Source organism: Drosophila novamexicana, unplaced genomic scaffold, assembly GCF_003285875.2.
Source record: "Drosophila novamexicana strain 15010-1031.04,08,12 unplaced genomic scaffold, DnovRS2.1 tig00000008-arrow-pilon, whole genome shotgun sequence".
Classification (NCBI taxonomy): Eukaryota; Metazoa; Arthropoda; class Insecta; order Diptera; family Drosophilidae; genus Drosophila; species Drosophila novamexicana.
The window spans coordinates 3,333,127-3,358,709 of record NW_020824765.1 but is presented as its reverse complement, the minus strand read 5'-3'; the positions used below and the strand labels follow the sequence as shown (position 1 = coordinate 3,358,709).

Here is a 25,583-nt window from a genome sequence, read left to right as displayed (position 1 = left end):
AGAAGACAACAAGAGTGCGGTGCAGACACTTGGCCGCGGCAATACCGCCGAGGAGGCAACAGCCTTATGACACCAACTGTTCAGCAACTCGAACAACTAACTAATGAAAAACTTTGGCGATATTGGGATGTATCTTCTGTCGGAACGGGCACTCCATCAACAGCGCAAGCGGATGCTCGACGAGTTTCTAAAGCTTTAGGGAACCCGCTCGCTAAAAAAAAAAGATAGTCGGCTTAGAATTAACTATTGGCCATGAGGAGCATAAGCCGCCATATAAACGTACATTAATATGCATACCTATCATGTAAATCCCCTTAGCAGATATCACATATTTGTTTGTTCTCGGTGTTACAATCTAATGTTTATCCAAAGTTCAGCACAATTCCACAACTCGATTACATCCATGCAGATGTAGAGTTTGGAATTCGTGCAAAGGTCAACTACAATTGCATGAAATGTAAAGTTAATATTGTATAAATACAAATATAAATATTGTGAGATACTCAAATGAATTATATCGCATTAAAACAATAAGAATTTTAGGCATGTGCTTAATCTGTCTAATTCAAAGAACCTCTGAATGTAGTTTGCGTGCGTATAGAAAGTCTCCCTCTGAAGACAGCCCGTGCGATTTAAAGATAGTTGTAAAATTTAGATTAAAAAGCTCGTAAGAAATTTATATATACAAACGGAAACGAAACATTCATACTGAATAGTTGTATTTTATTCTTAAATTGCTAATAATTGTGATTTGGAGAGTACGAAAAAGAAAACGAAAAAGATAATGTATGTATATGTATTATGTAAATTGAACTCAAATACAAGGTGGATAAAACGGAACTGAAATTTAGGTAAAACAAAAACAAATCAAAATGGATAATCTGGAATGGATTAGCAAAATCGCGAAAGGCTTAAATTATTTTTCGAAATTGTCGAATTTTTTTCGTACACTTATGTGAGCAACTTTTTGGCCCTTATAAGCGCATTTCTATATTATGTTCCCTTTAGTTTTTATACAATTTTTATAGTATTGCCATCGGGCACTTACATATAATTGATACAGATGCAGACTAACCAAAAACTAGCAAATATTCGAAACTAAGCAAGCCCTAAACATACCCAAGAATTATATTATTGTAACAAGGCTCTCATTCCCATTAAATTTCATGTTCATGCTTCATCGGTGCATACATGTTAAGTAGCTAATACCTGACATCCAAGTAAGACATTGAAAGCCTCTAGGTATTCACTAGTTGTCCAGTTTTAGTTAACTCTCAGCTCTTTACTCACAATTCGCACCCAAACGTACTTGTGTTTGAGATTGCCTAAAATAAAGATTTAATTTATTTTTTTAAGCATAAAAATCTCGAGCAATCTGTGATATTATAAAACAAAACAAACAAAAAGAAAACTTGACAAGTTATAGCATTCGAACGTCGGCTAACCATTTGAAGCGCTAATATCTAAAAATCAAATATAAATCATTGTCGCAGCGATCGTGTGGAAATGGACTTTACGAGTGCATGCAAGACTTTTTCCGAATATGCATTTCCATGCCAATTCCGACATATGCAAATCCATGTTTTCTTTTCCTTATTGAAACAACTTTATAAAAAGAACTTAAATAAAACTAAGATGTGGGTATGAAGGTATCAGTTAAACTGAAAGTGAAAATATTTTTATTAAAAAAAACACTAGTTTACAAGACATCCGGTCTATGGAATCTGATACATGTTATGCATTTAAAATTGCCGCCACGATTCGATTTGATCAGTTCTTAAAATCAGTTTTCTATATAGTATGCGCAACTTCATATGAGCAAAAGAAATTAAACACTTGAAAATACAAACAATAGAAATTTTTGGTTGGCAGTTTTAAAATCAGCGTGAGTTTGTCAAACAGAGCATAAAAACAACTATCAGAAACTGTTGATCGTAATATTTGTGTAAATTTGTAAACTAGTGGAATCGTAATAGTTCTTGGATAATACAATGCATGCGGCTACAATGGATATGAAATGGTGCGCATAAATATATGTAAACTTAATCCACAAAATGCGAATGCAAATAAATAACGCATAATAGTTTCAAATACAAACCTTAAACAAAATACATAAATTAAACGTATTTCTCCCTCAATCTTCGTTGTGTGTGTAAAACAGAATACAAAGTGTAAAACATAATTTTTAAGCTAACCAACAATTCCAAATAGAGATCATCGAGCAGCATATTTTGAGCAACAGTTGAATGTATGATCATAACAATAACATAACGTGCAACAACCAACACATCCAATAACTACAAATTATCTCAAACGTGTGGCAAGCAACAAAAGCCTGACACATCCAACAAATTATAACAATCTTGTGCAACTTTACTTAAGGCATTTATGATTTTATTGAATAAACTGTACGTAAGAGATTATAATCATGTCTTTTTTTTCAAAGCTAAAGCGATTGGTAATTAAATAACTTATTTAATAATTTTTAAAATGACTCTCAAGCCCAATAGAACTGATCCTTACGAGTCCAAAATGGTATACAATTTCGAAACCGGACTTTATTTTGACGAGATTTTCCAAAAAATCATCAAGAAAGGGTAACTTTAAAAACGAATCGATTTTTGGTTAACAACTTTTTTTAACCCATCGATTTTTGTTTAAATGAATAGTAGGGATCAGTACGAATTCAAAAAGGTATCACATTTCAAAATCAGACAATATTTACCCGAGATATTAAAAAAAATCATCAAAAAAGTTTTGATTTTCGAACCGACCCCGATTTTGATAATAAACGTGATGTAACCCCTTGATTTTTGGTCGATTTGGGTCAAAATTTAGATTGTCCCTTTTTTGATGCCAATCGATAGTACTAATCCTTACGAGTCCAAAATGGTGTAAAATTTTAAAATCGAACAATTTTTGGCCGAGATATTCCATAAAATCATCAAAAAAAGTTGACTTTACAAACAAATCGATTTTTGGTCAACAACTTTTTTAAACCAATCGATTTTTAATTTCTTTGAATGCCAAATTATAGTAGGGATCCGTACGAATTCAAAAAGGTAAAAAATTATAAATTCGGACATTTTTTGGCCGAGATATTACAAAACAATCATCAAAAAAGCTTTGATTTTCGATCCGACCCCGATTTTGAGAAAAATCGTGATGTAACCCCTTGCCATTTTGGTCGATTTGGGTCAAAATTTAGATTTTCTATTTTTTGATGCCAATCGATAGTACTGATCCTTACGAGTCCAAAATGGTATAAAATTTCAAAATCTGACATTATTTGGCCGAGATATTCCAAAAAATCATCAAAAAAGGTTTGATTTTCGAACCAAACCCCCTTTTGATAAAAATTGTGATGTAACTTGATTTAACCTTGCCATTTTGGTCGATTTGGGTCAAAATTTAGATTTTCTATTTTTTGATGCCAGTCGATAGTATTGATCCTTACGAGTCCAAAATTGGAGCTATGTCGTTTTCAAACGTCATATCTTCCGCGGATAGTATTGATCCAGTCGATAGTATTGATCCTTACATGTCCAAAATTGGAGTTATGTCGTTTTCAAACGTCATATCTTCCGCGGATATATGTCGTTTTTAGAGCGGCGGAGTTATGTCGCTTCAAAACGACAAAAACTCGCCATGATCAGCGGCGGAGCTATGTCGTTTTCAAACGTCATAATTTCGCCAGAAAGCATACAAATTCAAAAAGGTATAATATTTGAAAATCAGACTTTATTTGCCCGAGATATTCAAAAAAAAATCATCAAAAATGGTTTGATTTTCGAACCGAACCCGATTTTGATAAAAATTGTGATGTAACTTGATTTAACCTTGCCATTTTGGTCGATTTGGGTCAAAATTTAGATTTTCTATTTTTTGATGCCAATCGATAGTACTGATCCTTACGAGTCCAAAATGGTGTACAATTTTAAAATCGAACAATTTTTGGCCGAGATATTCCATAAAATCATCAAAAAAGGTTTGATTTTCGAACCGAACCCGATTTTGATAAAAATCGTGATGTAACCCCTTGATTTTTGATCGATTTGGGTCAAAATTTAGATTGTCCCTTTTTTTATGACAATCGATAGTACTGATCCTTACGAGTCCAAAATGGTATAAAATTCTAAAATCAAACATATTTTGAACGAGATATTCAAAAAAAATCATCAAAAAAGGTTGACTTTATAAACGACTCGTTTTTTGTTCAAAAACATTTTCGGAGCCATCGATTTTTAATTTGTTTGAATGCCAATTAATAGTAGGGATCAGTACGAATTCAAAAAGCTATCACATTTAAAAATCAGACAATATTTACCCGAGATATTAAAAAAAAGGATCAAAAAAGTTTTGATTTTCGAACCGACCCCGATTTCGATAAAAAACATGATGTAACCCCTTGCTTTTTGGCCGATTTGGGTCAAAATTTTGATTTTAAAACTTTTGATGCCAATTGATAGTACTGACAATTACGAGTCCAAAATAGTATAAAATTCCAAAATCGGACATTATTTGGCCGAGATATTACAAAACAATCATCAAAAAAGTTTTGATTTTCGATCCGACCCCGATTTTGATAAAAAACGTGATGATTTTTGGTCGATTTGGGTCAAAATTTAGATTGTCCCTTTTTTGATGCCAATCGATAGTACTGATCCTTACGAGTCCAAAATGGTGTACAATTTTAAAATCGAACAATTTTTGGCCGAGATATTCCATAAAATCATCAAAAATCGATTTTTGGTCAACACCTTTTTTCAAATAATTTTTGTAATCCCAATTGATAGTAGGGATCCGTGCGAATTCAAAATAGTTATAACATTCAAAATAATTTGTCATTTACCCGAGATACTGATAAATTACCTGCGCTTTCCATCCCAATTGGAGGAAAGGCGAGAAACCTGTTTTTTTTCACCTTCATGCATAATATATACCTAAATTACTAAAATAGGACAATTAGTTTCAACTTTGGTAAAGGTACCTATATATTCGAAAAGTATTCCAAACATAACAAAATTGATCAAACTTAAAAGCGAATGCCCATAATAGTAATTGCGTTATGAACTATGCTGTGATGCACGTAAGACATCCACCTTCTTGACGTACTTTAATATTCGCAGGATTGTCGACGGCGTTACGCCCTGGATGCGGCTGGCTGCGGCAATCGTTTGTGGCTGTATAAGGGTCAGTTTTTGACGCTCCTCATTGGACAAGCTCAGAGATTTGGAGAAATAGTCGATGTCGCCGGGAATGCACAAGCTCTCCTCCCGTCGTACATCCTCCACGTCACGCTGCTGTTCATCCACAAAGAACGAATAGAGTGCTTCTATCTTCAGTCTTGTAGCCAAGTCGTTGTCGTCCCGTAACCAGCTTAGCTCGCTTGGACACAGATCTATAAGCTGGTTAACCGAAATGTTGTCTGCAGGCACAGCAAGCATGTCAAACGCAGATTTCTGTATAGACACCTTGGCTTGTGGCAGGCCCAGTGCTTGCCGCCAGAAATTGCTGTGCTTCTGCAAGCCCCTCAGCGCCTCTATGCCGGTCTTAAGCTTGTGCTCCGTCTGCTGAAAGTGCCGGTAGCGCTGCTCACTGACCAGTCCGAATTGGTAGCCCTTCTGCGTTAGACGCATGTCGGCGTTATCTGGCCGCAGAGAAAGTCGGAACTCAGCTCGACTGGTGAACATGCGATACGGTTCATTGGTGCCCAGAGAGGTGAGGTCGTCGATTAGTACGCCAATGTAGCCTTCAGTACGGCTAATATGTAGCTGGCGGCCATCCTGGTGCCGAGTTTTACCTGCAGCATTCGCCCCTGCTATGATTCCCTGGGCTGCGGCCTCTTCGTAGCCTGTAGTGCCATTCAACTGACCGGCGAAGAAAAGGCCCGACACGCGCTTCGTTTCCAGCGTCGGATATAGCTCGCGAGGATCAATGAAATCGTACTCTACGCCGTAACCGGGCTGTACCACCTCAGCTTGCTCCAGGCCCTTAATGGCATGCACCAGTTCGACCTGCTGAGCGTGCGGCAGGGTGCACGATATACCCTGCGGATAACATAGCGGGCTGTCAAAACCCTCTGGTTCTAGCCAAACCTGGTGAACCCTGGCACCGAACCGCAACACCTTTGACTCAATCGAAGGACAATAGCGCGGTCCCGTAACCTCCTCGGTGACATGCCGATTGACGTGCAAATTATCACGCACAATTTCATTGACACGTGGCGTCGTGTAGGTCAGATAACAAGGTAGCTGCTCCGAGGCGGACAGCCAAACCTCATGATTAAGAAACGAGAACGGCGTTGGCGGATCGTCGGCCTCGTGCTTCTCTAATTTGGAAAAGTCCACGCTATTCTTAGCAATACGCGGCGGTGTTCCAGTCTTCAGGCGACCCATGCGAAAGCCCAGTCTGTTCAGAGCCTCGCCGAGCGCCTTGGCGGGCTTATCCCCAATGCGACCTGCCTCCTTTACTTCTAGCCCGATGTTGATGTGCGCACGCAGAAAAGTACCTGTTGTGAGCACCACCGAGCGACTGTGAACCAGCTCTCCGTTGCTTAAAAGTACTCCATTACAGCGCGCCCCACCGTTGGCGGTTTCATCTGCATCGATTCGAAGATTATCCACGGCCGCTGCTCGGATCTGCAGGCTTGGGGTGTTGAACAACTCCTGCTGCACCGCCCGCTTGTATAGCTGGCGGTCAATCTGTGCTCTTGGTCCCCACACTGCCGGTCCGCGGCGCTTATTTAGCACTTTATAGTGAACACCGGAAACATCACAGCAACGAGCACAAACACCGTCGAGGGCGTCCACTTCACGCATAAGATGTCCCTTTCCAATGCCACCAAAAGACGGATTACACGACATCTCACCAATTGTGTCCAGTTTATGGGTCAGCAACAATGTGCGAGCGCCCATGCGGGCAGCAGCTGCACACGCCTCTGTACCGGCATGCCCGCCTCCAATGACAACCACATCATAAACATCTGATTGTGCCTTCGAGGAGTACAGCCGGTTCCATGCCCATCCTCGGCTCACGCAATAACGCAGCTGCTGCATTATTAGCATCAATAAAAAACTAGTGTTGGATATTGTGTAAAGTTACTTCTGTAATTTAAAGGAATTATTTCCATAGTTCTTCTTGCTGGCTCGATACCTTTTTAATTCCGTCTAGCGTTTTGTTTGTTGTGTAAAAGGTTTATTATTATTGATCCTTTTTAACTATATTTTGTTTATCATTGTTGGAAATCCTTGAATAAATATTATTGATAATTCTCATGCTATAAGTTTATATCATTCACAAGCTCTTAACGTTGTTTGGCAGCCAGTATATGTTTTAAATTATTTAAAACAACGTTTCTTAATTAAATTTAAGAATTTCATTCAAACATGATAGAGTAAAAATTCATTCATTGTACTTAAGTGCTTAGAACTTTCTCACTGGTGGTATTTCTGCTTAAAAATACTGCTCATCGAACAAAACTATTTTCGATACGCCTATCGATAAATATTCAGACGAAATATACTCGATACCAAAACAAAATGTCAACAGCTGATGTCAGTGTTTTGATTTAAATGCGGCAATGTGGATAATTTATGCTTTGTTGGTGCATTTGTTGCTGCTGGGATCCATATTCGTAATATACTTTCGGTCGCCTGTTATAGAAGGACTGCAGCCACAGAAAAATCTGAAGGCTGAGCCGCCGGCGGACCGCTTGGTTCTGATAGTCACCGATGGACTGCGGGCGGAATCGTTCTTCGCCAACAAATGCAATCATGTGCCTCACTTACGCGAAATATTTATGAAGGAAGGAATAGTCGGCATATCGCGCACCCGTGTCCCTACAGAATCACGTCCCGGACATATAGCGCTGATAGCTGGATTGTACGAGGACCCTTCGGCGGTTACAAAGGGCTGGAAAGAGAACCCAATTGAGTTCGACACTGTGTTCAACCGCAGTGACCAAACGTACGCGTGGGGTGCTCAGGATGTTCTACACATATTCGAAAAGCTTGCCGATAGTGGCCGCCCAATGCATTTTGATGCCTATAATCATGACCTAGACTTCTCAGGCCAGCACAAGACGTTCAAACAAGACGAGTGGGTGTTTGACAGGGTGCGCTTGCTGCTGCAACGGAAGCAGAAGGAGCTACAGAACGCCAAAAGGGTAGTGTTTTTTCTACATCTGCTTGGCTTAGACACAGCCGGCCATGTGCACAAGCCGGGTACTCCACTTTTTCTTGAGAACCTCAAGTTCACAGAGCGTGGAGTTTGGGAGATCTACAAGCTATTTGAAGAGATCTTTCCCGATCAGCGAACGGCATATTTGCTCACATCAGATCACGGGATGACGGATTCAGGTAAACAAAATTACGATTGGTTTGATGTAAAATACTTGTATGCCTGTTATTTATTAGGCTCTCACGGTTCTGGCGCTCAACATGAAACAGAAACACCGTTTATGCTCTGGGGAGCTGGTGTGGCTGAAAGAACTTACACGGGCATCAACTTTGAAGTCAATGATAAGGGATTGGAATTGCCGCTGCGCCAACTGGAACAGGCGCAATTAACGCCACTAATGTCTGCGTTAATTGGTCTACCGCCGCCAATGAACAATTTCGGCATATTGCCATATGGCTTCATGAGTGCTGGTGACCGGTACGAGGCAATGGCAGCCCACAGCAATGCACTGCAGCTTCTGGCCCAATATGTTAGTCTGCAGGAGCAGCACAATCGTGGCCTCTTTGCACCACTTTTGAACAGTTTCAACAAACTGACATCTAAGCTGATGGATTCCTATATATCTTCGACCGTTGAAGAGCTACAGCTGAAGGAATTTGAGAAATCGCTGACAAACAGTGAAACTATAATGCAACTGGCACTAGAGGGAATCGATTACTACCACGGTTACTACTGCAACGCGCTGTTAATATGCACAACGGCCACCTTTTTGGGCTGGATATTTTATTTATATCGCCTACTAACTCAGGAAGCAGCACCCAAAAAAGTCGCATCGACTGTGAATAATCACGCATCCGGGATCATTTTTGGACTATGTGTGGCAGCTGTGCTTCTGATCGGCTTCTTAGTAGCACAACGTGTTCCACTCTCCGTAAGCTTTTATTTGCTCCTGCCATTACCCGTGTGGATGTTGGCCCTATGGCAAGCCACAGACAACAACAGCAGCGCCGTCGACGCAAGGGCTTATGCCCAACCAGCAGTTGCTCGTCAAGCGCAGGCCTCCGTGGCCCAGTTACTGCTGCTCATTGCTTGCGCCGAGCTCTTAGTTTTCACATTCATTGAGCGTCGCCTGATTTCTCTTTGCTTTTTTGCTTTTGCATGTTATAGCAACTGGCGCACATTTAAGCTCAACACAGCGGAATTTTACCTATGGTTTCTGTTAGTAATAGCCCTTGCCTGCTTTCCAGTGTTACCGCCCTCAGTGGGGTACCAGAACTGTTATTTGCTGCTGGCTGGTATTGTGCTTCTTCTGCTGCGTGCGTTCTTGAGCAGTGAACGTCGAAGCTACAGAATGCACACTAAATGGTGCAATTCTCTTATTTTAGTAAATACAGCTGTGTGCGTGTATTTGCATAGTCACCAGATCGCCGTACCACTGCCACTGAAAATTGTCAGTTGGTTGTACTTGGTGTATGCATTCGTATCCATACAGCTGAGCAAGGAGACGGTCCTGGAAGCGCGCCTGGCGCAGATTTGCTACAATTTGGGGGCACTATATACGCTGATGTGCACCTCATATGAGTCGTTGTTCGTGCAGCTGCTGACAATGGAATTGGCAATGGCGCTGACCGCCCAACGTGCACACAAAGAGCCATTGCAGCATCAGCAGGACAGCCTGCAGTCATCTTTACGTATAGCCTTTACCCTTTTGCTTTACACATTCTTCTCCCTCTTTGGCAGTGGAAACATTGCATCGATCAGCTCCTTCGATCCAAACATTGCACGCTGTTTTCTTAGCCACTTTGCGCCGTTCGTGATCATGTCGCTGGTGCTACTGAAGCTCGTGCTGCCCATTGTGATAAATCTTTCCATTGTGTACACCCACAGCGAGTACGCTCGTCAGCAGGAACGACAAATCTTCATATGCCTGCTGATTATCTGCGACATCATGGGCTTAAACTTTCTCTTTCTTGTGCGAAATACCGGCTCCTGGCTGGAAATAGGCTCATCTATATCGCACTTCGTTATTATGGAGGTGACCACGTTGGTGATGCTGGTTCTTGCCTACGCCTCCAAAATCCTACTTCGACTGGCCAACTGCGATCATGTTTTGTCCAAACTACACTAAATCCACTCTATAGTTAATATTCGTCGTAAAATGTGTATCAATAAGAATTATGTAAATTACTGTTATATCTTGGTATATATCTAGCTATATATCTATATATATATATATATTATATTAAACTGATATTTTCGGAATAGTGCTTACTTAATAATTAAAATCTAATACCATACATACCATACCATTCAGATATTTACTAAAGTGGATTTCTATTGAACTTAGAAAACTATAAGCCATATTAAAAATTAATATATTTAAGCAACTTATAAAAAACTTCCAGGGAGGTCCATGTATGCATGTATATTTATATAATTGTTAAACAAATATTTAAACACCGTCCATTTCCGCTTTGCGCTTGCGTTTCTTGAGCTTATGTTTCGTATCGGGTGCCTTTCCACGCACCACAGCTGTTTTCAGGCGTTTGGCCGCCTTCTTGCGGTCTTGCATACCAGCCTTGCGTTTGGCGGCCCGCACTGGATCATGAATCTTTTCCTGAGCCACAGCCTTGCGGCGCTCGGCACGACGCACCATCAGTTTGTTCTGCACAACGTTGCGCAGTTTGTCGTACGTCTCAGCCCCGATGCGTTTGCGCAGGCGGCTGCCAACTCGAAGTGACAGTTGGCGAAGCTCTGGATCGACGTTTTGATCCTCTTCCGACATCTCGCGGACAAGTGCCTGCAGGAAGGCCGGAGCCAGTCGTGTCACTACATCAGTGCTCAGCAATGTGGATAGCCCTTCGATGAGTGTGAACAGAGCCGTGCGCTAAGAAAAAATTGAGGAATTAGCTAATTCCAACGATTATTTTGAAACATTTTATCTGCTACTTACAATGCTGGTATCGTGTGGCGCCTTGGACAACTCTTTATTGATTAGGATACGAATGTTGCGCACAAGCCAGTTGAGATTGATTTTGCCAGCTGGTATCTGCTCGCACTGCTCTCCCACGTCCTCCTGTTTCATGCTGAAAGGCACATCCCTGACCATGTGCGCAACAAAAAGCAGAAGCTTGACCAACTCATCAATCATTTCCTGCGCAGTCTCACCAGGCACCACCTGTGCACACAAGTCTAACACCAAACTCTTAATGTCCTGCGCTGGCTGCGCGTAAATAAATTCCAACGCCTTGACATCATCTGCTATCTCACGTTTGATGCCCACCAACTGCTGCCCCACATACGCGTAGTCGTAGTGCGCCAAAATCTGCGTTAGCTGCTTGGCTGCATTGCAGCGTACCCAATTATGCTCGTGACCGAGCAGCCGCTGGCTGGCGTACGCTATTTCATCGACTGAGGGCGCTAGTTCCTGAGCGCTGAGCAGAGCCTCGCCACAGTGCTCGAAGATCTTCAGCAGACAATACTGCAGCTGTATTAACTGATGGTCAACGGTGCGTTGGTGGTGCTCCAAAGCTGCTTCCATATCGAGCACCGCGTCTTCCTTGGCTGCACCACTGGATTGCTAAATGGTAGTCAGTAAACATTAAATAGATGTTCTATTAAATCACAGATTTACTCACCTTTCGTCGGGGTTTTTTTGGCAAATTAATTCCGTTGGTATCAAGTGCCACGTGTCCAGGAGCGCGTACGAATTTGCCGCCTGCTTCCGCATCGCCCAGAGTTAGCACGGACACCAGCGTGGGTAGCACGACGGGAAGTCGCTCTGCAAAGCCGGCACGCTCTGCTTGCACGAATCGGGAGAGCAGCGCAGCGGCCAACTCGCGAACACCTGGCTTTTGGCTGGACTGCGGCGAGGTGAAGAATAGCATGGTCAGGTCAAGCAGCGGCTGACGCTGCAATTTGTTCAGTCGGCCGAGCAGCGCCTCCAGAGCGGTGGCTACAGCGCGACGGCAAGCGGTGTCCTCGTCGTTAACCAAACGCGTGCCCAACGACAGGTACAAGAACTCCGCATGCTTGACCAACAACAGCAGTGGGAACTTGTTGATAATTGATAGCATAAATTGAATTGCCGACAAACGCCCAGCGGACTGGGTGTAGGCCAGCTGCACGGACATGAACTTGAGTAGCTGATCAACGCGCTTTTGCAGGGGATACTCCATAATGTATGTGATGAGTATGGTCCGTGACTCGTCGCGCACGTGGTCTGACTGCGAGATAATGGACAAATCGGCCAGACGCTTCATTAGATCGTGTAGCGAGCGTGTGTCCACCTTGCGTCCCACCAGTGCCTTAAGCAAGGCGAAGCACATCGTTTGACTACTGCACTCTCCCTCCTGCAACTCCTGCTCTACGTGTAGAAGCAGCTGCTCGATCTGCTCATCACTCAGGGCATAGTCTTGACACTTTCGCAGCAGCGCTACCACCGCCTTAAAGCTGGCACGCACCAGTTGAGCGTTTTCTTCCTGTCGCGTGGCTCCAAACGACGAGAAGTTTTTCAGAATCTCGAACATGCGGCCTACCACCGGGCACAGCTGTTCTTGGTTCAGCTCTGCCAGCTGGTAGTCGCCCATCCAAATCGCCGTGTAGCATTTGAGCGCATAGCTTGTAGTTTTGGCGTGTTTGCTGCTTAAGGCGTCACGCAGTAGCGGCAGCAGCGGATGCAGGAAGGGCTGATAGTTTAGTTCTGTTAGCTTTTTGCGTTTCAGCACAAAGTGTAGCAGCTCCAGCCCGAATTCGATGAGGATGTGTGCATTGGCTTGGGCATTGGACTTGACCTGCTTGTTGCCGGTCGCGACGCTACGACGACCTGGCGCTGGCTGCAACAGCAGGCAGTCGGGACGGGCGCGACGCATCAGAGCCTGCTGCTTGTCGCTAAGCTGCCGCTTCTGTGAGCCCGGCAGCAGGTCAGTGATGCTCTCCGACATGGTGCCGTAGATGAAAATCAGCAAGCTCTCGCGCGCTATGTGCGTGTTCTCCACAAGACCGGCAACAATCTTGGCAAAGCACTCCTGAATCTTTTGCGTTACCTTGCGCGAGTGTGTGCGTGCCAGCTGCTCCTTGAAGGGCAGCAGCAAGTCCAGCAAACAGTTGTCGCGTATGAACCGCGCCGCAATGTTCAACGTCAAATAGCTCTTGGCGCTGGGTTTGGCCTCAGGTGTGTGCGCGACGATTTTATCCACCTCTTTCTCGGCGCTTACGTCTCCGAAGATGTCGTTGAGAGCTACTTCCAGCAGGTTTTGCAGGCAGAGCTCAATGTGCGCCGGCTGCAGTTGCCCACGCAGCGCGTCCAGCACTCCGTGCAGCGTCACCGATAGCACATGCACCTGAAAGCCACGCGTCAGCAACGACTGCAGCTGCTCCAGCAGCAGACCCAGGCAGCTGCCGCCCAGTGTGAGCATCATCTTTTTTAGGATGTCTCGGGTAAGCATGCGAACCGATTTGAGGGGCGATCGCAGGAACGTGCACACCTTCATAAAAATACCTGGCAAAATGAAAGAGATTTTGTTATACATAGCTCGTACATGAATATATAGAATCTTACGTACCTGGCAAACTGTTATCCAATAGCTCCTGTGGCAACTTTTGCAGGAGCTTAACCATGGCTAAGGCAATGGGCACGCGTTGTATTTCTTCCTCTTCCCGCTCGTAGCTCAGGCGACGACGGTTAACTTTGTGCTTGGTATCATAATTGGTCTTCTCGGTGATGGCTCGATTAAGCGTTGGCAGTAGGACGCTGGTAATGGTAGTCATGATACGCTTGGCTGCATTGGGCGCTAGTGGTTGTTGTGTCTTCGCCGGCTCGTCATCCTCGACCTCCATCTTGTCCTCTTCTCTGTCGCCATCGAAATCAATGTTCGAGCTATCTATAGTTGGCTCCTCTTTGATAGACTTTGATTCCGATTCTTCGCCGTTTTCATCCGTTTGTTCGTTTGTTGACTCGGTTGGCTCGGGAAGCGTTTCGGTAAGCTTCCGCTTGAGTTGTGCCAAAAGGGTTCCATCGGCATTCGCATTCGTTAAATCAAAATGGAAAGCATCGAGAATGCGCACCACCAGGCGAACGCACTGCTTCTGCTGGCCATGCGCCAGTCGCAGGCGCTGCAGGTAATGGCGCAGCACGGCGTGGTATTGCTGCCAGGGAAGCAGCTCACACATGACGCCCACTGCCTCGATTGCCGCATCGACGAGAGTGTGCTTGCCCGCATGTTTTTCGCTCAACAGGTAGCGTGTGGCCAGCGGCAGCAGCAGCTGAGTTAGCGTACGGGCACAGGGCGGCGTCTGTCGCCAACTGGCGCCTCCCGCGACGTTGACTAGACGCTGCAAGCCCCGACCGTGACGCTGGGCCTGCAAGTGCAGCATGTTCTCAAAGAAGTCCACCTCAACGTCGTGAGCTTCGGCCAGCGGCGCAAGATCGCGTAGCACTTCATGGGCATCGGAGCACCGCCGCGCTAGTTCACCCAGCAGCCCAATGGCCTCATTGCGTGCGTGCTCGTGACGTTCGTCACGCAGACAACGCTGCAGTAGCGGTAGCAGGCATTCCTCCAGCCAGAAATGCAGCTCATCTTTGCTTTGAATTAGCTGGCCTGTCAGCTGTGGCAGCATAAGCTTTAGTAGCTCGCCAATGTTGACGCGCATGCCCAAGTCCGAATCATGGCGAAGCATATAGAAACAATTGTAAGTCACCAGCAGTCCCAGTTCCATATCGTAGACAGCCGGGCTGTCCTCCTTTCGCTCCAGCAGCTGTTTCAGATCGGTAAGTGCCTGCAGCCGCTTGTCGTAATCGGGCTGTTCCAGCCAACGTTTGTCCCAGGCGTTCAACTGCAAAACAAAACGCACCCATTCGCGTAACTTTGTCGAGGCGGCAGCGAGTTCGGGCTGATCCTTGGCCTGCTTAAACAGGCGCTTTGCCATGTCTGAGAGCATTTCGCAAAGTAGTTTGCGAGCGGGCAGCGCCTGCACCTGCTCAAAGAGCGGCGCCAGCTGGCGCACATAGTTGTGGGGAGCGGGCACGCGTTGGACAAGATTCGAGAGCGTGGTAATCAGTTGCAGGACAGTCTCCGCACTCGCACTTGCTGCCTGCTTGGTGAAAAGTGGCAGCAACAGCTGCAGCAGCAGCTCGCACGTGTCTGGTTCGTGAACATGTACCGTCAGCAGGCTTAAAATGTTGAGTTCCCGCTTGTCCAATGTCTGTTTGCCGGCTCTTTTTTGCCGCCAGCTGGCCTGCAATAGCTGCAGCACATCCGGTATATACGGCTGCAAAATGCTTAGAGCTTGTGGGCCATATTCCTCTGTGTTAGAGCTTTCCAAGAGTTGTTCCACCAACTGCAGCAACGCACGTCGCACCACTGGCTTGGCCTTGTCGTTCACAAGCAGCGCCATCAGATAGTGCACAATGGGCGGCGATTCGGGCGACGGCCGCTGTTGCAGCCAGGACTGATAGCTAGGCTCGCCACCCCACATCAGCAGCAGCTTGAGTAGAGGCGTTGGCGTGTGTATAGAGTCTTGCGGCAAACGCTCCAGGCAGGGCCAGACAAAGACATCGCATATAGCTTGCATCTCTTTGGTGTTCCACAGTTCCGACATGTCCAAAAGCTGACCAAAGTAGTTGACAAGCGTTTGGATCGCTGCGTGTCGCACATTCTTGTAGGCTGTCATTAGCTTGCCAGCCTCGAGGGCGTTGTCACCGATCACCTGCTGCGACACGCTGCCCGCCAAGAGCAGCAACTTCAGAACGTACACTTGAAAGGCGGCACTTAGGCGGCCCGCGAACTCCTTTCTGATAAGCTCCAGCAAGTTAACAATTCTATGCAGCTGGCGCGCAGAGATCACTGCCGTGGGCACATACTGTGCCCGCACATGTCCCGCCAGAAGCTCGACTGGCTGGCTTGTGTACTCTTCAAAGCGGCCAAATGCCATTTTCAAGAAGTCCAATATCTCTTTCTCTTCCAGCTGACCGAGAAAACGTAGAATTAGCGTCTTGCGCTGCTGCCCGCTCAGCTGACGCTGGCCGCCCTTGGTGAGGTGGCCATACAGCACGCGCAGTATGTAGGGCATCAGCTCGGTTCGCTGCTGCGTGGGCAGACTGGCTACCTCTAATCCGGTAAGGGTCGCCTTGAACTTGGCGTCATCGATCAGCCCCGCCAACTGCTGCTTTTGCTGGACCAATGCAGCTGGCTGCTTGTACGCAGCCAAGCAATCCAGCGCTAGCTGCTGCAGTTGCGCATTGGGTCCTGCGAGCAGCTCAAGATAAAATTCACGCATCTCCGATTCCCGGTGCAGTGCCTTAGGATTTGGCTGCGACACGAAGCAAGCCAGCTTAAGTTGCAACGTCTGAAGTATAAATTTTGTATGCGCATTGCGTGACTTCCGTTTATGGCGTTCGTTCGTGATTCGCGCCGCACTCGTTAATGGAGTCTTCTCGAGGTGTTCGGTGTCCCCGTCGTCAACATCTATATCGTCGGCTGCAATATGTAAATAATATCTTTAAATAATATACCAAAATAAGTAAAACTTAAAAGATGTTGATAGAAAGAAGCTTGTCCCCATAGGAATAAAGATTAAAGTGAAATACTTAAAACGGAGCGATATTTCAATACTTGAGAAGTAATGTGATCTAATTTCAACCAACGAAGATGCTAGGTCCCACTGAAACAAACAGACAGACATGGCTATATCGATTGATAAAGAAGACTTATCCTTCTATGCAAACGACATTTGAAGGGAATAGTAAATTTCTATAGCCTTCAATTGAGCACGTTAGCATGCACTTACTATGGACATAATGTGGCTATGATTTTTGGTATTTGGGATTTTCTAAGTGCTTACCCGTTGACTCATTTAAATTCCAAGAGTGTTCCGTGCGCTCCAGCTGGGCGCGATACTCGCGCTCCACGAACTGCAAGAATAGGCGCACCAGATCCGCGTTCTTAAGCTCGGCAATGTTTCCCAATTTGGGAATACATTGCCAAAGCAGTTGACGGTAATTCAAAGCTTGTTGTAGCGTCAATTGGTTGCATGCCTCACCCAGTGGCAGCAGCGATGAAAGGGCCTGAGAGTTGTAGCTGTGATGTGGCTGCTGCTGCAAGGTGGGCGCCTCCACGTTGTATTCAATGCATTCTATTGTCTGCAAGAGCTTTGTCTTGAACAATCCCCAGAACTCTTCGGTGGTCATGACTTTGACATATTCTGCCAGCAGCTGCTGTACCGGCGCCCACACAAATTTGAAATTGTTGTACAATAATCCCAGCAGCAGGCTGACTGCATGCTCTTTGTAGTGCGGCAGTTTGGCGAATCGTTTGAACTGTGCCGCTGCAGGCTCCAGTTGTTGCAGCTGAAGCAGCAGCTCTCGGTAATTGTGAACTGTGGGTTCAATGCAGCAGGCGGCAGCAAAATAGCCATACGGATTGATTTTGCACTGATCGCTGCCCAGCATCTCCAGGCAATGAGCGGCAATACGACGGCACTGCGCCACTGGTTCACTTAACAGCTTAGATACAGCATTTAAAGTGGCCTCTGTTGCGCTGGGCGTCAGCTCACCCTTAGCCATGCTATGCAAGATGAGCTGTAAGCAGGCCAAAGCTCGCAAGTCGTTGCCAACGAGCGGCAGCAGAGTCTCCTGCAGCTGTGTGCGCAGCTCTTTGGGCAACTTAAACTTGAGCAGGAAGTGCGTCTGCAGAAGGAGGAGCAGCACCGTGCGGTCGGAAGCATTGGCAGCTAGCTGATCCTGGATGGCACACTGGAGGCTGCTCTCAAGCGGCTGCTTATTGAAGCCGCGCAAATGAGGTAACACAATGAGGAGCAATAGTTGACGTTCTTCAGTCACATCAATTCGCTGAATTTGATGCTCCAAATGCTCGTGGGTTGTCTTTTGTTTCAGCTCCATGGGATATGCCTGCCAATTCGATAGACTTGTGGCATCCACGAGTAACGGGCGTTTATGCTGTACGATGCGCGCTAAAAGTTCCAGGGCAGCTGTATCCTTATGCTCCTCGAAGTGGGCTACCACGTGGGGTAGCACCATAAGCTCAAACAGCTTATAGTCCATCATTTGAAGAATGAAATCCGAGTACACGTCACGTGATACCTGGCTGACTTTCAGCTGATTTTGTAGAAGGCGACTAGCATCCAGTTGGTCAAGTTGCGCATGTCGAGCTTTTAACAAGCTACTAACCAAGGTACTCAGTTGTTGCAGCGGCTCGGCATCCACGGTCATATGTTTATCGAGCAGCTTTAAGATCGTGGGCACTAGCACCGACAGTTCCGCAATGTAACGACCGTCCTTATGTGTAACAAGCGGCAGAATAAGCTCAAGTAGCTGCACCGTGGCTGTCGTGCTAAGGCCCTCTTTGGATATAGCACCGCAGAGCTGCTGCCAGAGGACGACGCTTTGATCGGCACGCAAAAAATTGAGCAGCAGGCCGAAACAGTGCTGCACGATATCCGCAAGCAGCGCCGTCTGGGCGCTGGTGTGGCTGGCATCTGCGTTTGATAGCAACTCCAGAACATGTGCCAGAAGATGGGCGGCACATGTGTGCAGTTGGCCATTGACACCGCGCAGTATCTCGTAGAGCAGTCGTCCGCATCCATGTACACTTGCCACCTGCTCGCGCAGCACAGTTTTCAGCACATAGGCTAGGAAGCGGGGAAAGTCGCGAACATCGCGCGCTATGTAGGCAAAGCACTCAACTGCGAAGTTGGTCACATGCTCCGCGTAGTGCTGTTCGTCCAACAGCGGCAGAATAGCATTGAATACGATGCCAATATTACGTTTTAAATATGACTTCAGTGTTTTGAACAGATGAGCCAGGCAGATAAGCGTCCACTCCAGCTGTTCGGCATCCTGCGTGTTTAGTAGACATATCAACCGGTCCAGCACTCGTTGGAAATATGCATAGAACTCTTCGCGCAGGTCACGGGCCAGCACGTAGAGAAGCTCCAAAAGCGGTTGCTGCGACAAGTTTGTGGCTGTGGCCAGGCGCTCTAAAAGCAAGTCAACTACAAAGTCCTTTTGATGCAACAACTGCGGTAGGGTGACTATTTTGCGGCATCGCTTGCTGAAATAGTTGTACTCTTCTGTCAGATTCAGCACGTTCCATTTTTGTAGCGTTTGTTGAAAGTAAGTTTCATTCTCCGCTTCCTCGAGCTGCTCGTATTTGTGGCCTATATGGTAGAGTGCCAAATGACGCAAGTCGATCTCATTTACGCGATCTGTGAACGACTTGAACTTCAGAGGCATTAGCAAATTGTTTCTATGGGCCAGCGAATATCGTTGAGCCACTTACCCGAAAAGTATTTGTGTCTTTTGACTTTTCAGTTATTGCGGCCATCCTGATGAAAACTATTTACAATATGTAAAAGAAAACCCTGTTCAACGCAGTTTGTAATCAGTTCTTTTAAATTAAATTTACTTTATGTGTGCAACACGTGCACATTGTTTACAAAAAATTCTAGCAATGAAACTGTTATTTAACATAACATCGATGAAAACATTAACAGCCATTCACGATATGCATATTGTATGGATCAGATTTTCATATCGATACGTGCTGCAAATTACTATCGATATCGTTATTGGTCTCACTTTGTATCGATTTTTGAGCTGTTATAGGAACAAACGTTCGAAAGGTATGTATATGAAAAACTTTTCAATTATTAAGAAATCTCAAGTAAGCTAGACATTTACTAGATTCACATAAATGCAGCATAATTTATATAATTCAAACCAAGATCGCTCTGCTATATAGGAAAAATCGGTCGAAAAGTAAGTTTCAGTCAGCATTCCCGTGCTTCACATGTTTACACGCCCGTTAGGGCTATAAGGGTGTTAAAACGTCGGCGTCCCGACGTTATATTAATCCTTTTATATTTATATTTATCCTTTTATATTAAGTTGTTAATTTCGCGGACGTTTTGTATGAAACCATGGCTGACACATAGTTTGTACTCTCCATGATCACATACCGTAATGAACTAGATAACTAAGAAATAATTAATAACTGGTAATAAACAATCTTTAATTAATTAACAATCAGAATTTCCTTTTTGAATGTCTTTACATCATTCTGTATAGTTATGCCGACTCTTGTGCTTGACGGTAGTCGTGGACTGTGCCCCTTTCGACGAACCTGGGGACGTTCGCAATGTTTTGCGCGGGTTGATCAGCGCTGGAGGAATCATCCCTGATGCCGTATCCACCGCCACCAGGTGTCTTCATAGCAAATGTATCCTGAAGAACAAACGAAACTTAGATTGCTTAAGTGGGATGCTGTGATACACTTACCCCAGCCTCAACATCAATGCAGGTCTTGCCAGCAAGGGCAATTACTCGTCCGTCGTGCTTAACGATAAGATTGCGTCCACTCTTTCCCGGATCACCGCCAGCCAGTCCGTATGGCTGCAATGTGCGACGTTCGGTGAGAACGGATAATGTAACCGGCTTGCGGAAGAGTAAATCGCGTTCGACTCCCTCGCCGCCAACAAAACGTCCACGCCCGCCGGAGCCGTCGGTACGCAGGCAGAAGCGCTTCAGAATCATGGGATAGCGTAGTTCCAGAATTTCCGGATCAGTAATACGAGTATTGGTCATGTGCGTGTGCACACCACCAGCACCATGCCAACCTGGTCCAGCGCCTGAGCCGCCAGCCACAGTTTCGTAGTACCCCCACTGATCGTCTCCAATGGTGATGTTGTTCATGCAGCCCTGCGATGCAGCGCAAGCACGGAAGGCTTTTAGCACAGTGTCCACAATGCGCTGTGAGGTTTGAACATTCCCGCCAACTACAGCTGCACCTTCTGACGGATCCAGTATAGAGTTCTTGGGTATCACGACTTGAATGGGCGCCAGGCAGCCTTGATTAAGTGGCACGTCGTGTCCCACCATACAACGAAGACAGTATATGAGAGCTGACAACGTTATAGCCCGTGGAGCATTGCAGTTACCCCAGACCTCTTCACTGGATCCACTAAAGTCGCACAAAGCCGAACCGTGTTCGGGATCTATGGTGACACGCAAAGTGATGGGTGAGCCGTCATCCATAAACTCTTGGGCCATTAGCACCGTCGAGCCTGTGCGCTCCAAGGTATCTCGACCAATCTGACGCAACATGTCGCGCACTGCCAGCTCCGCGTTTTTTTGAATGTGGGTCATGTATGCCTGTACGACGTTAAGGCCGTAACTGTCAATAAGCTCAGACACTAGGTGTATGCCCTTATGGTTGGCCGCGATCTGTGCCTTCAGATCTGACAGATTGTCGCTGAGGTTGCGTGTGCCCACAGCGCCCTTAGCGCCGGTTGGTGTTGTCAGGCGTTGAACAATCTGCTGCTCTTGAAAGACCCCATTCTCCACAATAAGGAACGACTTGAAAGCTGCGCCCTCCTGAGCGAGGGAAGTTGAATGAGGGGGCATCGAGCCTGGCGTAATTCCGCCAATGTCTGCATGATGTCCGCGCGACGCAACAAAGAACACTGGACGCGGTTGTCCCCTATAATCAAACAAAACTATATGAGTAAGAATGCATAAAAATGCCGCGAACTAGTCCATACTCATAGAACACTGGTGTGATAACTGTAAGGTCCGGCAGGTGGGAGCCACCGGCTTGTGGATGATTCGCCAAAATGACATCGCCATTCTTTAACGTTTCACCCCGCACACGCAGCTGGTACTGTACCGTCTCCTGCATGGCACCCAAATGTACGGGAATGTGTGGTGCATTGCTAACAAGGCCGCCGTCCGGGCCGAACAGAGCACAGGAAAAATCTAGACGCTCCTTTATGTTGGTCGATATGGAGGTACGCTGAAGCACTCTGAAAAAAGTAAGTCTTTTGTACGAGGAACCAATATTGAAGTCAAGGTATTACCTTCCCATCTGCTCGGCAATACTCATAAATCGGTGACTGAATATACTCAGATGCACTGGGTCCAGTTCCGCATTAATGCCATGCTTGCCGCTTGTTTGCACATCCATTATAAGGTCTCCATAAATGGTCACATGAACGGAACATTCGGGCTCCACTATGATGGTGGACAGCTGATCGATAAGCACAGCGGGCCCGGAGATCTTATGTCCAGCTAGCAGATGCTTGGTTAAATAGATCGGCGTTTCGAAAGCGCCGTGGTCAAAGTACACCTGGGTGTATCCCTCGGCAGTGGGAGTAAGCTCTCGTGCTTTTTCCACCTGCGGCTCAGGTGGTGTCTCGTTCTTACCCAGGCCCCGTATGCGAATATCATCTACGATTATGCGTCGATTTTGCAGCACAAAACCAAACTCGGTGCGGTAACGTTCAAGGAAAGTGACGTGAAAGTCGCCATAGGCAGCTAGCAACGGCGATGATTGCTCCGACAAATGACCCTTATCAGCAGGTGCTGGCGTACACATCAAGGCTCCATCAGTGCCCTCGTAGCGCAAATGGAGAAATGATTGAAGCTCAATTTTCTTAAAGCCTTGCTCTGCCAGCTGACCATGACACTGGGCTAACAAAGCATCCAATCGTTCCTTAATTAGCTGTGCATTCGCATCATTAAATTCCATCCCACTGGGCTCCTGCACCTCCTGGACAACATCTGCCAGTGCCATGCCGTAGGCTGAAAGTACTCCGGCGTATTTGTGCACTGCCACCTGTAACCACGTTAATTAGAATTGATCGTCAATATTGTTAACTTGCTGACCTTAGCTATGCCCAGGTTTCGAGCTATTGAGCAGGCATGCTGTCCACCGGCACCACCAAAACAGGAGAGCACATGATTCGCGGTGTCCAAACCGCGGGACTGCGTCAGAGCACGTATCGGTCGGCACATTGTTTCGTTAGCGACGCGAATGAATCCCAGAGCCACCTGCTCAATGCTTAGTACTCTGGAGTCACCGCTGGCTTTCAGATGAGCATTTATATCTGACTGCAGCTCGCTGAACTTGCGCTTGGTGAGCTCATAGTCCAGGGGCTCATTCTCATTTGGACCGAAGATCTTGGGAAAGTATTGGGGAAGAATGCGGCCAAGCATCAGATTGGCATCGGTAACAGTCAGTGGCCCGCCCTTCTTGTAACAAGCCGGACCCGGGTGGGAGCCCGCTGACTCTGGACCCACCACAAATATGCCTGATCGGAAGAAGAGTCGGGATCCGCCGCCCGCTGCTACAGTATTGATGTCTAACTGTGGCGCCTGAATTGTTACGCCCGCTGTGGTGCTCTCAATAACGTGCTCATAGCTTCCGGCATAGCGGGACACATCAGTGGAAGTACCGCCCATGTCGAAACCAATCAATGGCAAATCCGTTTCACGCGAGCCTGTAAGCGCATATCCCACGACGCCGCCTGCCGGACCCGAAAGTATGGCACGCGCGCCCCGGAAATTTTCCATACTAGTCAGGCCTCCATCTGATTGCATGAAGAGCACATCCACACCAGCCAACTGATTTTCAAAGCCCGATTTAAAGCTGAAAAGAGTATATTTGTCATTAAGGTATGCATACCTTCATTAAATTGAAAACACCCCTAGAAATAACTGTTCCTAATTATCGAGCGTCCACTGTACTAAAATCTAAACAACCTTTTAAGAATTTAAAGATATGAGCATGTACGAATGTTGTAGACGGGCGCAACCGAAAAAGTTATAAAAGATAATAAATTCAGAGGCCCCTATCTCGAACTACAACACATTACCAAAAAAAAAGTAGATCTTGAGTTAAATTCAAAGCGAACCAAATTAATCGTATTTACAGTGTTTCTAGAGGTGGTCCTACTTTTTTGGCCGCGAATGTTCTGTTGTTGGAGAGTAAACAGTAGTAGGCGGGAGAGGGGTGGGGAGCATACAGTTTTTCTATTTGTTTGTCTCAGTCTAAGCGATGTATTACCATTATCTTTATTATTGTCGAGTCATTCCGAGCTATGGCTGCTTAAGATTTGTTTCCCTTATTTATGAGCGAGATTGGGACACGGGTATACTAAGCACTCACCTGGCTAGGTAGCGATCCACATGGGGTGTCAGGTAGGCTTCCGCACAGGCTGTGTAGCCACGGGCCACCACCCGGCACATGGGCATTGCCTTGTGCGATAGCGTGACATGGCTGAATCCCAATTCGCTCGCAATGGCACCAATGCGCAGTTCGTGTTCCGGGCAGGCGTAGCTGTGGGCCAGAACCACAGCCACAGAGTTGATGCCCTGTTGGCGAGCAGCAGAAAGGGATGCCCGCACGGCCAGCTCGTCCACGGGCTGCATTTCCAGGTATTTGCTTCCAGTCACGCCCTGCAGCACTTTCCACTGATGATCTGGATGAGTAGCCCATTAGCAAACGATTGCGAGATGTGGTTATTACTTACTAAGCTGGCAGCGCTCTGCCTGCTCCGGCACAATGCGGCAGGTAACCTCGACGACAGTCTGGTAGAGATTAGCGGGCTTGCGTATGTTTAGATCGAAGATTTTAGGTCGGGCTTGGTTGCCGATGTAGAGAAGATCACGGAAGCCAGTGTTAACAACCAGAACGACAGGATCGCCCTTCCGCTCGAGCAGGGCATTGGTCGCAACAGTGGTGCCCATGCGCACCCAGCCAATCTTCGACGTGTCTACAAGCCCAGCTGCGGTCAGATCTGCGCCAGTTTCCTGCCGTGCTCACAGAATTAATTTTGACCTCTCTCCAATTATAAACGCGAACTCACCTCTTTCAGTATGCGGCGTATGCCCTCACGTGGAGCGTCGCTGTAGCGTTCCGGATCTTCGGAGAGCAACTTCATTGTGCGCACTCGTCCGCCGGGGCAGATGCAGAGCACGTCGGTAAAGGTGCCGCCGCGATCGATAGCGAAGCAATATTTGCCGCCGCCATCGGACGTAGCACCTGACGACACTGAGGAGACCATATTTCAACTTGCACGACTTGCAAAACAGAGCGATCGTCGAAAACTGTCTGAGTGCCACATTAGTCAAACGTATTTATAGAAGAATTCTCTCTCTCTCTCTCTCATGAACAGTTTGATACGCCAGAACCTTGGTGTTCTCCGAAAGCTTTTAAACCAAAAAGCTTGCTCTCTTTCGCACAAACGTTAAGCTCCAAACGCCAGTTATCAGCTATAATGAAAATATGTGTGCGTGTGTGTGTATAAATGCACATTTTTTTAAAGTTAGTGCTAAAACATACCCTATTAAAGAGTATTAGTTAGTCGTAAGAAGTGTAACATGTATTAGACAGACACAATTTGTATCATATTGAAATAGACTGAATCGAAGTGTCAGTCTTTGAAATCTAATCTTCAGTCTTGGAGTAGCTTCGAAGAAATCTGGCATAGATGCTCTTAAGTTTTGGCACAATAATAAGATTTAGTTAATAATTAATAATAGAGAATAACCACACAGTATCGGATAGCCAGATCGGTTCAGAAGCAATTAGAGAAATTGCAATAAT

The 25,583-nt window shown here is 46.2% G+C and overlaps 5 protein-coding genes across 7 annotated transcripts in view; 2 read left to right on the top strand and 3 right to left on the bottom strand.

The window, feature by feature from the left end:
- Window positions 1-1,641, top strand: part of LOC115761741 (protein enabled homolog) — a 98,264-nt gene extending 96,623 nt beyond the window's left edge. Inside the window, exon 13 of one of the 3 annotated variants that reach the window (XR_004017765.1) lies at window positions 3-78. Coding sequence is in view for 2 of the 3 variants with exons in the window: in XM_030703657.1 (XP_030559517.1) it covers window positions 3-70 (68 nt within the window). In the remaining variant the exon portion in view is untranslated. Of the gene's footprint in view, window positions 1-2 lie in introns of all 3 variants that reach the window. The other 2 variants (XM_030703666.1, XM_030703657.1) reach the window with 2 other exon arrangements.
- A 3,325-nt stretch (window positions 1,642-4,966) lies between these two features.
- Window positions 4,967-7,348, bottom strand: LOC115761840 (protein MTO1 homolog, mitochondrial). Its single transcript, XM_030703825.1, has one exon. It carries the CDS (start codon window positions 7,065-7,067, stop codon window positions 5,067-5,069), a length of 2,001 nt encoding a protein of 666 aa, XP_030559685.1. The 5' UTR covers window positions 7,068-7,348; the 3' UTR covers window positions 4,967-5,066.
- Window positions 7,349-7,533: 185 nt separating this feature from the next.
- LOC115765491 (GPI ethanolamine phosphate transferase 1) lies at window positions 7,534-10,400 on the top strand. The gene is made up of 2 exons (XM_030709098.1): window positions 7,534-8,360; window positions 8,418-10,400. Exons 1-2 carry the CDS (start codon window positions 7,583-7,585, stop codon window positions 10,307-10,309), a joined length of 2,670 nt encoding a protein of 889 aa, XP_030564958.1. The 5' UTR covers window positions 7,534-7,582; the 3' UTR covers window positions 10,310-10,400.
- Window positions 10,401-10,526: 126 nt separating this feature from the next.
- On the bottom strand, window positions 10,527-19,589 carry LOC115765487 (small subunit processome component 20 homolog). Its single transcript, XM_030709084.1, has 6 exons — window positions 19,479-19,589; window positions 17,023-19,420; window positions 13,746-16,658; window positions 11,820-13,681; window positions 11,135-11,761; window positions 10,527-11,068 (listed from the first exon to the last, which is right to left on the bottom strand). Exons 1-6 carry the CDS (start codon window positions 19,521-19,523, stop codon window positions 10,634-10,636), a joined length of 8,280 nt encoding a protein of 2,759 aa, XP_030564944.1. The 5' UTR covers window positions 19,524-19,589; the 3' UTR covers window positions 10,527-10,633.
- A 508-nt stretch (window positions 19,590-20,097) lies between these two features.
- On the bottom strand, window positions 20,098-25,062 carry LOC115758841 (5-oxoprolinase). Its single transcript, XM_030699625.1, has 8 exons — window positions 24,844-25,062; window positions 24,508-24,787; window positions 24,144-24,456; window positions 22,862-23,624; window positions 22,054-22,811; window positions 21,739-21,999; window positions 20,477-21,677; window positions 20,098-20,422 (listed from the first exon to the last, which is right to left on the bottom strand). Exons 1-8 carry the CDS (start codon window positions 25,039-25,041, stop codon window positions 20,267-20,269), a joined length of 3,930 nt encoding a protein of 1,309 aa, XP_030555485.1. The 5' UTR covers window positions 25,042-25,062; the 3' UTR covers window positions 20,098-20,266.
- Between the last annotated feature and the right edge of the window lie 521 nt (window positions 25,063-25,583).